Source organism: Scophthalmus maximus, chromosome 3 (assembly GCF_022379125.1).
Source record: "Scophthalmus maximus strain ysfricsl-2021 chromosome 3, ASM2237912v1, whole genome shotgun sequence".
NCBI classification, from domain to species: domain Eukaryota; kingdom Metazoa; phylum Chordata; class Actinopteri; order Pleuronectiformes; family Scophthalmidae; genus Scophthalmus; species Scophthalmus maximus.
In genome coordinates this window covers 28,935,572-28,948,885 of record NC_061517.1, presented here as the reverse complement: position 1 = coordinate 28,948,885, position 13,314 = coordinate 28,935,572, and the positions used below count along the sequence as shown (strand labels likewise).

Below are 13,314 nucleotides of genomic sequence, written 5' to 3'. Positions count from 1 at the left end.
GTAATCATATATTCTTTTTTTTAAACAACGTGAATGTTAGATTGACAAAAAAAGAAAAGAATCATAGCATGGGGATGGGTATAAAGAGAGATAATCATGCCTGGTTTACTCATTTATTCAAACTGGCCTTTGCCTATAGGGTTTTCCGTCTCTATCTCTATATGTGTGCTAATGCGTATTTTCTGGTTCTTTCAGTCTTTAATTTGGACAATTGTGCTTCTGTGAGTGTGTGGTAGCTGGGGCCACACTGACTCTATATTCACTGCAGCCTTTTGGTGCTTTTCAAACTCCAGAGGGCGAATGAGTTCCTCATTAACCAGGTTAAAGATCCACAGAGAGTTGAATTATCAGTGCAGGGAATCTGGTGGCAAAATGACTTGACGTCCGATTGCTCTTCACATGAATGAGTAAACAGTAATCTCGGATAATTAGCCTTCGCCGTCCTTACATATAGGGTTTATTGTGACGCAGATCTGTTGACAGAGAAGGTTCATGTAACGTCACTGGAAACAGCCAAACCACAAAAAAAAACAACCATGAGGCACATTCTATCTGAGCACCAGGGACGGGATGGCAACTCCGAACAAAAAACTTAAAACAATCTCATCTAAAACATTCCTATGTGGATGCCCTTGGGCCTCTCGGGTCAACCGCATGTGAGACACTACCTCGATTAGGCATAATGTGTCATGTGGTTGTCTGTCCGGTCTAGTGAGCCCAGTTGTCTCAGGGCGGAGCACCTGCTCACTGGTCACTGGGACAAAGGGTTTCTTTTTTTTGGCCCATCAACCTGCATTGTCACCTTTTTTGGGGTCATTATTGCACATCATTTCCTACTTTCTTACTTAATCTTGTCACAGTTCCTCCTTGTATGAATGACTTTCAGAGTGTAAGTTTCAGTCAGACCCCAGACATGAATGTGATTAATATTTTTTGACAAAGTCAAAAAAGACTTGCAGAGTGAGCTTGACTAAATACCAGTGACCTAACATAGACTCTAGGCCTTTCATTTTATTTTGGAATTGCCTGATATCCTCTCCATGCCCAAAGATTAAAACGACTTATTACAGCCAGTGTTTGTGTACTTCCTACTAAATTAAATGTTTAACATTTAAAAACATAATTGAGTTTGGTGAAAGGATACAAAACACAAAGCTTCCAACTTGGACTTGACTTGACTTACTGTTGATTTCTCAGCTATCATCACTTCCTGTTCCCGAAGACTACTAACTTGGGACTTGTTACTCTTGACTCGGGACTTATTCCCACTTATTGACTTGACACTTGAAAACCAATTTGCTGTGTGCCTCCATCGGCTGGCAGAAACATCTTGCTTAAATTTGTGCATCCGCTTTATTTGGTTGTGGCTGACAGATGGTGACTACAGTGGCAACATATACAATTTCTTCAGCGGTTGTGACACGGTGATGAGAATACCAGAGTAAAAAAGTGTAGATTTAGTGGGCTGATCAGCAGAGATTGAATATAATATTAATTTAGATGTTTTCACTTTCACTGTATATATAACCCCTTAAGAACTATCATCATAAAGTACATTTTGTTACTTTATAAGGAGCTCTTTTTATGTACATCAGAAGCAGGTCCTCTTCCATGTTGGAGGTGTTTGTTTCTTAAGTAGCCCAGAATAGACAAACCAAACACTTTCACATATGTATGTCCCCCGGGGGCCACCGTAGCTACATGCTTGGAAGAGCAGGGTGAGGGGTAGTCAGTTGGTCACAATCTGCAAATTCACCACCAGATGTCACTAATTCTTACACACTGGTCCTTAAATATTAAAACAAAAAAACAAATTCCCAGGATTGTAATGGTTTTCATTGATCTTATTTAAAGGCATTTTCAAGTCCACACAGTTCACATTAACATGATACCTAATGTAAAAAAAGAAGAAAGGAAGAAACAAGTTGTATCACTCGGAATAGTTTAAATTTTTCCATCAGTCACCCCCTGTGGTTGGAGAAGCAACCAGAGACCAAATGATCAGAGGCTCTGCTGTACTGTATTACTCCGTCACATGATCACAGCTTTGTCTGAGGAATCTTTCCAAGGGTAAAATCGTTCAGCGAATCGAATGGCTGGACTACGGGACTGGTGTCCTGCAACAGTCAAGTTGTATCACACCACACTGCTACACACGACAAACATTTGAGGATTTCTACATCACACAAGAGTTTTTTCGTGATGTCCTAAGCGAGACGTCAGACATGACGTCCCTCCTGTTTCCCAGAACACTCATCGGGGGGGGGGGGGGGGGGGGGGAGCAACAGGGGCAACGTTCAAGAACAGAAATTGGTTTCAGCATCAGAGGTAGTGCATGTTCATCCACCAGTATGTAAGTGTGTGTTGTATAATTGCAGAAAAACAAAATATCTGATAAGGACTCACTGAAACACAGCATTTAGCTTGATTTATTGGCACACTGTAAAAGCACAAAACAATTTGACTTACACAAGTATCACAGTCAATCACATTTTCATTAACAGATATGTGGATGGCAGGGGAGTGCTATTTGCCCACTGACCATTGACCAAGTACTTTGCTTAATGGACTCTAATGGCATTAAAGCGATAGAGAATAGATCAGAGTTAGGACTGCACGTGTTGGGGTTGTCACACACAGGAGGGTAAAAAGTGCACACTTTTGTAAAAGGAAAGAAGACATTTAAAAACTTTTTTTTTACATTTCTAATAAATATCGTCTGATTCTGCCTGTTGATTAGGCTATTTCCATTAAAAAAATATATATTGTTGTTTAATCACTCACAATGGGACACATTGACCTGACAGTGCTGTACCGCTAACGTATAGGTTGTTTTTACCAACTCTGACACACTCTCCTCACTTTTTATTTCCTCCATCCACCCGGCCTAACAAGCTGTCACAGCTGTGAGCGAAAGTTAGTACTTTCAGAATATGTGTATTCGGAAAAAAAGAAAAAGAGGAAGAGGAACAACCAACTTTGTTGGTCGGAGAAGGAAGGGTGGGGGTGCTGTGGTAAAAATAGCTCGGCTGTGACAGCAATGCCAGGAAAGTGAAATAAACATAAATACTTAGTATACGGAAAGTAGTGCGAGAAGTGCGTGATGAGTATTGGAGAGGAAGGTTTTCAGCCTTCGCAGATGACACCCAAACACGTATTGGTCTGGAATGGAAGCTCAAAACGTTGGTTGCTTCTCTTGAAATGTTCCATTGTTTCGAAAACAATGATGATAGTGCTGTAGATGAAAAACATCGTCACGTCGTATTGCATCGGTGGGCGGAACAGTTTGGATCAGTTACTGCACTCGTCTCCCGTTGGTCACACCCAGGGTGGCTGTTTGATTGGTAGATTGTGTAAATGGGCTGCTACGTGTTGCACAATGTGTGACTTTCTCGGCCCGAACACCAAACTGCTGAAAGCTGCTCAACACAATACTTAAGTACAGAAAGAACATTAACATTCACCTTGATCAAGGTTTAAGTTACAGCTGAGTAATGGCATTCGTAAAATGTTTTATACAGATGTAAAGAGTCTAATGTCGCCTACCTCTATAAACTTGATACTGTGGATTCAGTGACTCCATTGGAAATGTAATTTACATTTGTACGAAAATGTATTAACAAACGCAATAATCAATAATAAATAGACTATTGTGTTTACATGACTTTGTTTTCTTTTTTAAGGTTCCATGTGTTGCATGTCAATATATTGATCATATCATTATCAATATATAGATTCCTGCAAGCAGACAGGGCAATCATCGAGAGTTTTCGGGCTTAAAAAATTGATGAGTCTGTCTGGGCACTGTGCTCCACATCTCAGAGGCAAATGAGGGAAATATTATGATGCCAATAGGGAAAAAAGTTACTTCAACCTGTAAATACTCATCTTTGCCCTATATCCAGATTGGTCAGTGTTACGTTAAGTCAAACCAGATGATGAAAACATATCCTGGATATGTTGAACTCGCCTCGTAGTACAGGCCCCAGGCCACTGTGATATCACCCTTTTTTTGCTAGGGCTCTTCTCCGCGATTCTTTTCCTGCTGGATATCTGCGAGGAAGAAAAGGAAATTGTTCAGAATGGCTCCTTTTTGCGACAGAGAAACGGTTCCCTGCAGAAGTTTGATCTTTTTTTTTTGATGGTTACTTTTGTACATGTAGCCTATACAAACAGACTGAACAGAAGGAAGAAGTTAAGAGGGATAATGTTCCAGAGCACATAAGTCATTTCCAAGCCCTGGTATATTTAATTGACGGGGTTTATAGTGAAAATAAAGTACATCATTTAACATTCATATGATTCACACAAAGAATGTTGGCTTTGATATCAAACCAAAATTCAAGTAAATTATATTTCTCAGTCATAATTACAACTCGAAGTTAAAAACCGGCCAAGAGACAATTAGCTCAGCATAAAGTCAGAAATCAGGTTGACAGCTTTACGGGGGCGGGGTTTCTTGTGTAGTGACACACAACCACTTGTTAAACCAATATTTTCTACTACTTATATTTTTGTATAACTTACAAAACCGGTCTATAACATGTAAAATTGTGCTGTTAGATGTTCTTTTCCTTTGGACAAAGCTAGACTAGCTGTGTCTCCCTGCCTCTATGCTGTTAAAAAAGCCCCCAAAACGTTACCCTTTGCCTTAAATATATGTATATCCGCAGAACTATAAGTGAAATAAGTGTGGATAACGTGGGGAAACAATCTTAATCCACAAAGCTTTAGAAAAAAGACCACACCTAAGTGGGAAAGAAAGGAAGCAAGAAGGGATGACTGACACACAAAGAGAAGAAATGTGAACTGATGCCTACTGTCTGTGTCTGATTCTCGGTCGGTTTCTGTGTCCACAGATGCCCTCTTTCTCTTGCAGCCCTGGCGGCTTTCCTGGCCTGACATACTCTTCTCCTCGTCCTGCTCATCGGAGCTGCTTCCAGGCTCAACCGGTGGTGACGACGACTGTGACTGGACAGAGGAAACATAAGCGTTCACGTCACAAATAGACCTTCACTCTGACTGAACGGAAACTAGAAACAGCTTATATTTAATACGATAAAATGGTGATGTAGGGTATCTATTTTTCTGGCTTGAATGACCATACCTTGCCATTCGATGATAAGGATTCTTGCTTTTGCAGAGCAGAATTCAGAGTCTCTAGCACAACTACTGTTACAGAAACATGACAAGAGTATGTATTTCACACCTGTGCACAATATATATATGGATGCCAACACACACAGATACATCAAAGTCTAAGCTCTTTACCTGGACGTAATGATATTGTGAGAACAGGCACCTTCTTTTCATTGCTTTGGTCTGTATTTCCATTCACCGCTTCTTTCTGCTCTTTATCTGTGATAACCTGCTGTGATGAGACCATCAAAATGTAAATCCTGTTCGTCCCCTCTATACCCTCACACCAATGTCTTTGTCTTTTCATTTCATTGCCAAAAGTTGTAAATTTACCTTGTGGTTGTGGTCACTGGTAGGTTCTTCCTCTTGTTGTTTGAACAGCGGTGAAGAGGAAGATGACGACAGGCAGACGGGCAAATGTGATGATAAAGATATGTGTACAGGTGTATTTGATCTCAGGGCGTTGTCAGGGCTCATCTGTACTTTCTCTCCACCTTGCAAGTCTAAAGGCCAATCATCTCTCTGTGGTTGGATGGTTTTGGACTTCCCTCGATCTGAAAGGTCCAGAGGCCCCTCGCATATCTCTTTAAGCCCTTCTCCAGAGACACTCTCAGCCTTAGTTGGCTGCATTTCTTTTTTCTCCTGGGGCTTAATTTGACTCTCCGGGTGGTCTAGCAGATTCCTGAACCTGAACACCACAGTTGGTTCTATTGCTGGGGACTGAGGGGTGCCTTGTTTAGGCCAGGGACAACCAAAAACCTGCCTTCTAGGGTTGGCATGTTGGCTAGTTGGGACAAGGTTTGGAAAGCGTGGCAGATTTGGTTTGGGAGAAGGGTGCATCACCTGGCTGGTGCCTGCCGCAGACACATTAACCCAGTCAGTAGAATCAGATAAGGGCCAGGGGAGAGTAAGAGGGCTACTTCTGATTGGTTGCGGACGGCAAGGGACAGGAGTGTGGAGCACGTGCCGACTGAGGTTGACTCCACCAGTTGAGGAAGAAGAATTCTTATGTAGGAGAGCTTGAGAAGGGATGGAGGATCGCTGGTCCAGTCCCTCTATACCCTGAGCCCTAAGTTTGGAGAAACAGATGTCACAGGGGAAGATGTTAAATTGTACAAAAAGGGACATTGTTGGACGGCCCCTCAGAGTTGGAGGAGACCTCTTCTGGGAGTTTGTTTCAGATGTGGTGCACAGAAGCTGAACGATCTCCATGTTTTAGTTTACATACACTAATGACTTAGATGATCAGAGTGGTCTGTCCTGTCCCCAAACCAACAGGGGTTTAAAGCCAATGGTTGTATCTATCATGATCCGCCAGGATTTGGAACTCGTGAACGCCTATAGTAGGACTACAAGAACTCTTATGAACTTTTTGGTGTTTGTTTGAAGACTTTATTGTTCATTTATTTTTTGATTCACCCTCAAGTAACCTTTCATTAATACTTATGTTGACTCATTTGCTTATTTTTTTTGTTCATTTTCTGTCCACTTCCTCTTTCACCTGTTTCTCTTATTGGTATCTTGACTTTTCTTGTGATTCCGGCCCTTGTGATTCTCTGCACCTGTCCCAAATGTGTTTTACATGTGTCCAATTATTCCTTCCTCCCTGGTGTATATAGTTTCTGTGTTTCCCTTTGTCAGATCTGTGTTGCTCAGTCTTCCACCCTGTGATATCTCCTGATCTCTACAGCTTTGGCCTATTTTGTTTAATTAGATTCACCATTGCGCATTTGGATCCTGCTTAACTTGCAGTATTTGTTGATTTAGATGAGGACAGTAGCAGCAGCATTCTGAATAAGAGAAAGACCAGTAAAAAGACTGTTACAGCTAGTGACCCTACTGAAGAAAGAAAGGTCTTCTAGGTCCTGCTGAGTATCAATTACGCCGTAACTCAAAAGAGTCTGGAGTACGGACGTGACACGTTAACTTGTCAAAAGTTAGCAAAACTGTGCTGGTGTGGATGTAGCCTTAGTTTCTATTCTTTAATATGAACGATTGAGTGACGGTGAGGTATGACACCTAGTCACCGTGCTGTTCCATGCAATTATCTCTTGCATCCACTCATGGACCGGCACAACAGTCCACTTTTCTATCCCCTATGTCCGTCTGGCTCACCTCCTCTCTCCAGCAAGGGTTACACCATGTTCTGACTTCCAGGATGTTGATTGAGTTGAAAGAGGCTTGAACGACTCCTGGGAGAATGGAGAAGGACAAATAACCAGAATTTTGAGACTGGTGACGATCATCCTATCTACTTCAGTAAGAAAACAAATACGAAGAGAGTATTTTCCAAAATCTCACACTTTAAATATTAAAACTTACATAGTGGCTTCTGCTCATCACACTCAATTGTCTGTGTTCAGCTTCTGCATGATCACACACAGAAAATGTGAACTTGTGCAAGCAAGAGAGCACGATAGTCGTACAAACAAGCGAGCACAGCTCTTCTTCACCCTCACCTTCGGTTCGTTTGTCCCTCTCAGTCTTCAGTCCAGCGTCGCCATCCGATTGCTGGTTGCTGGCCCTGCTCTTTGCCACATTGACGAAGGTCTCGGGTCCAGTGGAGGGTGAAAAGTCAGGGGAGCTGTTTGGTTTGGCCTCTGTGATAGGGCTGCTGTTGGAGGAGTGGTCACTGTGCAACACGCGCACGCACACACACGCACACACACACACACACACACACAAAATACAATATGTAATCTCACACTGACTATGACTATGAGAAATACCTTGAATAATACCAAACAAAAGAGAAAAGGATCTCTAGCCTAGCGTTAGGGTAGCCTAAAACATTAGCCAAAACTGAAACTTACTCCAGTACTGCTCTGAAATTCCTGATTTCATCTCTGAGTCTCTTGTTCTCCTTTTTCAGGTTGGTCATCTCTCCCACTACAACACAGACCAAAGGTCAGGATCAGAGCACTCCACAGCAAAGTTATCTACAAAACGTATGTTTGTTGGAAAGCAATATTACAGACAGGACGCCTAATGAACATTGTGAGAAGCAAATGCCAAAAGAATATTTCAGTTGGAGTACAGAACTGACAAGAAATATGACGAGATTCAAGTGGCGGTTGAGGAATAGGTGGACGGTTGGATCAAACGGAGCATACCCATTAGAGAGATGTGCTGGATGCTCTGTATATGTGAGGCTTCAAATTCCTGCTGTCTTCTGTTGGCGACCTCTTGGGTGACCGTGCACCTGTCGCACAGCCCTGCTCTCAGCCTGCACAGGCAGCAGAAAACCACACATCACAAACACAACGAATAACTAGTGTTATTAGGTGAACAATATACAGTATGTTCACCTAATGAATGCGTCTGCCTGTTAGGTCAAACACAATTCAATCATCCATTAAAGCAAATCTATGTGAGATTATGTTTCGAAAAGAAGAAAGAACACAAATCTCCTTTAACAAAAAAAACCTGGAATTTATTAATGATAAAACGTACAATTGCTCAGTTCAGTACACGGTGAGGTTTTGCAGTATTGTCTTGCATATGACCAAACTTCAGGTAAGTATGACAATATAACCTTTATGACCTCTGCAACTGCACCATAGGTTGACCCTGAGCTTTAAATACCATTGTTCTCATGACATATTATGAACCACTAAACATCTTGTTTATCCATGGCAGCTGTTATATCAGAGCATGATATTATAAAGTGTTGAATTTTTTATGTTAACATCATTTAAATTACACTGATCTCTGCTTTCCTTGTCTCCGGACACATGATTATTGTTGACATTTTCATGTTGAGGCCTTGGTACCTTTTCTGTGCTTTACACCAAAGCTGCAACAGTAATCGACTACTTAATTAATCTGCAAATATTTTGATAATCGATTAATCGAAGTTCAAGTAGTTTTAACGGGGGAAAAAGGCAAAATTCTCTGATTTCAACTTCAATATTTTCTGGTTCTTTGCTCCTCCCGACACGATGTTTTGTTTTGTTCACACACAAAAATGAAATATCTTTGGTGTGTGAACCAAACAAAACATCACGTCGGGGTTTTGTGAAACACGATCAACATCTTTCACCATTTTATGACCAAACAACTTATCGATTAATTCAGAAAATAATTGACAGTTGCAGCCCTAATTTACACATTTGTGCGTGCGCACACGCACACACACACACACACACGCACACACACACACACACACACACACACACACACACACACACACACACACTTGCTATAATGCAAAACAAAAGCGGAGCGTGGCATCAGTACCTGTTTTCCAGTATCTTGATGTTCTCTGTGAGTAATCGGTGCTGTTCTTTCATCTGCTGGTTTCTGGTGAACAGTTCCTCCATTCGCTTTGTATCACTGTTTGCATTCATGCGTGAGCGCACACACACACACACAAACACACGCACACATAGCCGGATTTAAAGTCCCAACACCGTGAACCGTAAAACAAGGCATTCTTGCTCAACGTCTCCGTTCCAAACACCCGAGTCGACCCAGATTGACAGGTAGGTGTAGATGAACTGGCTGCCATGCTAACCTCTTTAAATAGTCTTGTGGGCGTGTACCCTATTGACTCTCCTTTCTCTCGTACTTCGTCTCTCCTCTCATGCTCTGATTTGCCAAATCTGGACAGCCAAATCAGAGTGATCCCTTTCATCGACTGACTCCGACGCCGATTCAAAATTGGCAGAAAAGCAGAGACGGCCTACAATTTCGACTTGCCACGACTTGGACTATCGACACTCATCGGATGAAATAAAACAATTCAAGTATGTTTTACGTTACTATTGGATAATAACATATAATTGGATTTCATCCACAGAATCTATGTCAGTTATTTGGTCATTTGGCATCACCACTTTTGAGAAGGACAAATAAATACTGATTGATAGATGGATTCCTTAATATTGCTGTTCAGACATTTGAATAGTAATGTCAGTATCTGCCTAAAAAAACCTAGGCAAAGGCTTTAATCAGTACAGATAACTAGTTGTGCTGAAGCTTAAAACTTGGGATGCCATGACACTGAGTGGGAGCGATTATAGGTTGAATTCTGACTTTTATTGTTATAATACCTAGTTGACCCACAGTCTGAACATGTGTTACCAAGTTCTAAGGGTCATAAGTTGATTTCACTTGCTCCTAAACCATTTGAATTTGGCTCATACACTGTCTTATATTAACTTCCAGTTATATCAAGAAACGTCCAATTGCCAGTTGTTTTGTTCATCCCCTCTGCGGGAACACAAAAGAGAGATTTTGGGACTCAGCACCAGACTGAATGACTTGTTACAACAGGAGCTTCCCCACGAGCCAAACACTGCATGAACGAATGCAGCGCCAGGTGCAGGACCAGTATCATAATAGTGGCTGAACTTGTATATAACTAAACTTCAATATATCTTGCCAGTGTTGTCCAGACACAATGGTCCAGAGATCTCTGCGAGGTGAAGAAGCCACTCACCAGCCTTTCTTGTTGGACAGCTCTTGGACTTTTACCTGCCAACCTAAAAGTCAACAACAGGTTGGAAGGAAATGTGGTGAAATTGTTTCTGCCCTCTGGGACTTTTTTTTTTTTGCAACTACACTACAGTGTTCCTCTCGTTCTTATATTCTGTTACCAGTGGGCGCTGTTTTAAAAATGTCCACTTACCCTCCAGTTCTCGCTCGTGGACCTCCCGCAGTTTAAGGAGCAGGTCATTAAAGCACTCCATTGCTGTCGTGATAACCTTTGACCTTGAGTCTGGTTGTAGAAGAAAAGATAGAGGCAGATTGAATATGTTCTCCCGTGTCTTCAACAGATCGCATTAAATTGTGCTGAATCTTCCTTTCGAATAGCAGACTTGACTGCACTTGACATAACACGCCCTAATTCCAACACTTTTACAAAATGATAAAACTATTGAAGTATTGATGGAGTGAAATAAGTTGCAATTCGAGTTATTAAGTTGCACGGGCGTTATGCCCTGAGGTCTGTTGTGCATCTGAGGACATACAGCACACCACACCTTGCTCGCGCAGCTCTTTTTTGTAAGCTGCCCCCGTTAACCAAATGTGGCAGCAAAATTTCGTTGTTATATTGAGGATGATCAGAACTAGCTAGACCGGTCCTTCCAGGAGTGGGACCAAGTCTACGGTTTGTCTTTCCAAGTGCATGAGTCGCAGCTTGTACAGTTTGTGCATTTGTGTGTGTGAGCGCACGCATGTGCGGCACGCGGCGTCAAACAGAGAAGGAACCCAGACAAGATCAGATCGCCGGTTGATTGAAAGTGTCAGTGCAGACATGTGGCTTTGTTACCCTGATAACATGTGATAACATGTGTAATGTGTGTGTCGCCCTCTGTCTCCCACACACACACACACACACACACACACGTGCAACCACTCATGGACACGATTGCATGCATTGAATACTATTTAGCATTTTGATCAGTGTGGATTAGGCTCTCTCGACATGTCAGGATATGTCAGGCAAGTGGCTGTGCAGATCACCTGAGCAGAGCAAGATAAGACCTGTATGCCTTTTTATTTGCCTGCCCTGCTATCTCTAGATCATTATCCCCCCCCCACAAACACACACGCGCGCACATACACACACACGCATATATATATATATATATATATATATATATATATATATATATATAAATATGTTCCGTATAGTCGTCCTCAAACCCGATCAGCCCACTTCTCCCGCTATTGACGGATCCACGTTATGCTCTGAAGCTTTACTGTAAGCCTTTCCCAAACATCCCAAACTCCAGTGTGCACGTTTGTTTTTTTTAATTATTGAGACATTTTAATATTACAACCAGTTTGGTCCACTTGAACTCCACCTTATGCACACACTCACAAATTCGCAATACATCTCTCAGCCCTAATATCATCAGACGTTGATAATACGACGTGAACGTGATATGGGAGTTGTTCTGTTTTGCATTGTGTTTGATTAAAAAGTCTCCATACATCTTATTATAGACGAGCGGCTTTTCATTGACTCGCTGTGTATTGTATGCATTGTAAATGTAGGCCCGATTACATTCTATAACAACATGGTGGAAAGAAAGTGCTCCCACACACACACACACACACACACACACACACTTTAGAATGACCATGAAAGGTCTGATAAGGCCACAATCATTTCCTGGATGGCAGCAGTCCTTGCCCTCACTCCCACCCACACATACCTGCACTCACTCTACCCACCTGTCAGCCAATCTATCCTGGCCCTCGGGCGTTAACTCCCAGCTTAATCAATAGTAACTCACCTCATGCGGCCGTTTCCAGACACCCACTGCCGGGGCACGCTCTTTGTCTCTCAGACTTCAGAGATGGACCAAGTGATACAGAAACAGAGGGAGAGAAGGCACGATAATGAAGGGAGAGAGAGGAGAAGGAATTGTGGGAGAACGCCCCACACCCTCCCCTCTCTCATCTCTCCACCCCAGAAAACCGGTCGGAGCTGTTGTCCCCTTGAGCAACACAAACACCGACGCCTGGGCAAGTTCTCCCTTGATATTCCTGTTCTGCTGAAATCCTACCTAACCGGCTAAACTGGCCCCATAAAGCCCTGTGGGGATTGAGGGACAACACTGACTGGCAAACAGAAGTGTGTAATGCAGAAGTTGTAATGATACAAAATGGATTAGGAAGTTTTCATTTTCACCAACAATGAAAGTTTCAAGTATATTCATGAATAAAGGTTTTTGAATAAAGGAATTCAAAGGTCAAAGGTGATTCATAACCCTCAGAGCAGGACAACGGTCTGAAAAACTTTCTTCTTCCCTCTCAAGTGCAGTGGGTAGAGGAAAGTTGGGGAAAGGGCCACAATGACTGTTGGTCTAATTTGCAATAAATCTTGAACACTGTCGGTGTATATAGATACACATATGTAGGCAGCTGCATGTGGGAATCAAGCCATTGTGCAGTGACAGGGTGTGGTTGATCAGATGACTCTATTACTGGTATTTAAATTCAGTGGCAAACTACAGACAATAACAATGGCACATTGGAAACGAGGTATTTGATCTGAAAAAACCTGAAAAAATTTCCTGATTCCTGAGCAACATTCCTCATGAAAGGCCTGGCGGGGCTGAGGCCTTCAGCGCCATCCTCCTTCTTGTCCTATCACTCCCTTCTGCCTCGAGAGGATAAACAGCACGAACATACGATTGCACGTTTTTCACCGTCACT

The 13,314-nt window shown here is 42.2% G+C and overlaps 1 protein-coding gene across 5 annotated transcripts; it reads right to left on the bottom strand.

Annotated features, from left to right (window-relative positions):
- Positions 1 to 2,402: 2,402 nt before the first annotated feature.
- On the bottom strand, positions 2,403 to 12,549 carry rbbp8l (retinoblastoma binding protein 8-like). 5 transcript variants are annotated; one of them, XM_035644253.2, is made up of 14 exons: positions 12,390 to 12,549; positions 10,772 to 10,861; positions 10,583 to 10,625; positions 9,379 to 9,474; positions 8,253 to 8,365; positions 7,953 to 8,028; positions 7,599 to 7,771; positions 7,462 to 7,505; positions 7,255 to 7,331; positions 5,473 to 6,208; positions 5,272 to 5,368; positions 5,108 to 5,169; positions 4,821 to 4,971; positions 2,403 to 4,053 (listed from the first exon to the last, which is right to left on the bottom strand). In XM_035644253.2, exons 2-14 carry the CDS (start codon positions 10,830 to 10,832, stop codon positions 4,016 to 4,018), a joined length of 1,767 nt encoding a protein of 588 aa, XP_035500146.1. In that variant the 5' UTR covers positions 10,833 to 10,861; positions 12,390 to 12,549; the 3' UTR covers positions 2,403 to 4,015. The 5 variants fall into 5 exon arrangements, with proteins under 5 accessions (XP_035500146.1, XP_035500143.1, XP_035500142.1 ...); XM_035644250.2 differs by having other exon boundaries at positions 5,108 to 5,172; positions 12,390 to 12,547; XM_035644249.2 differs by having other exon boundaries at positions 5,108 to 5,172; positions 5,272 to 5,371; positions 12,390 to 12,546.
- Positions 12,550 to 13,314: the final 765 nt, after the last annotated feature.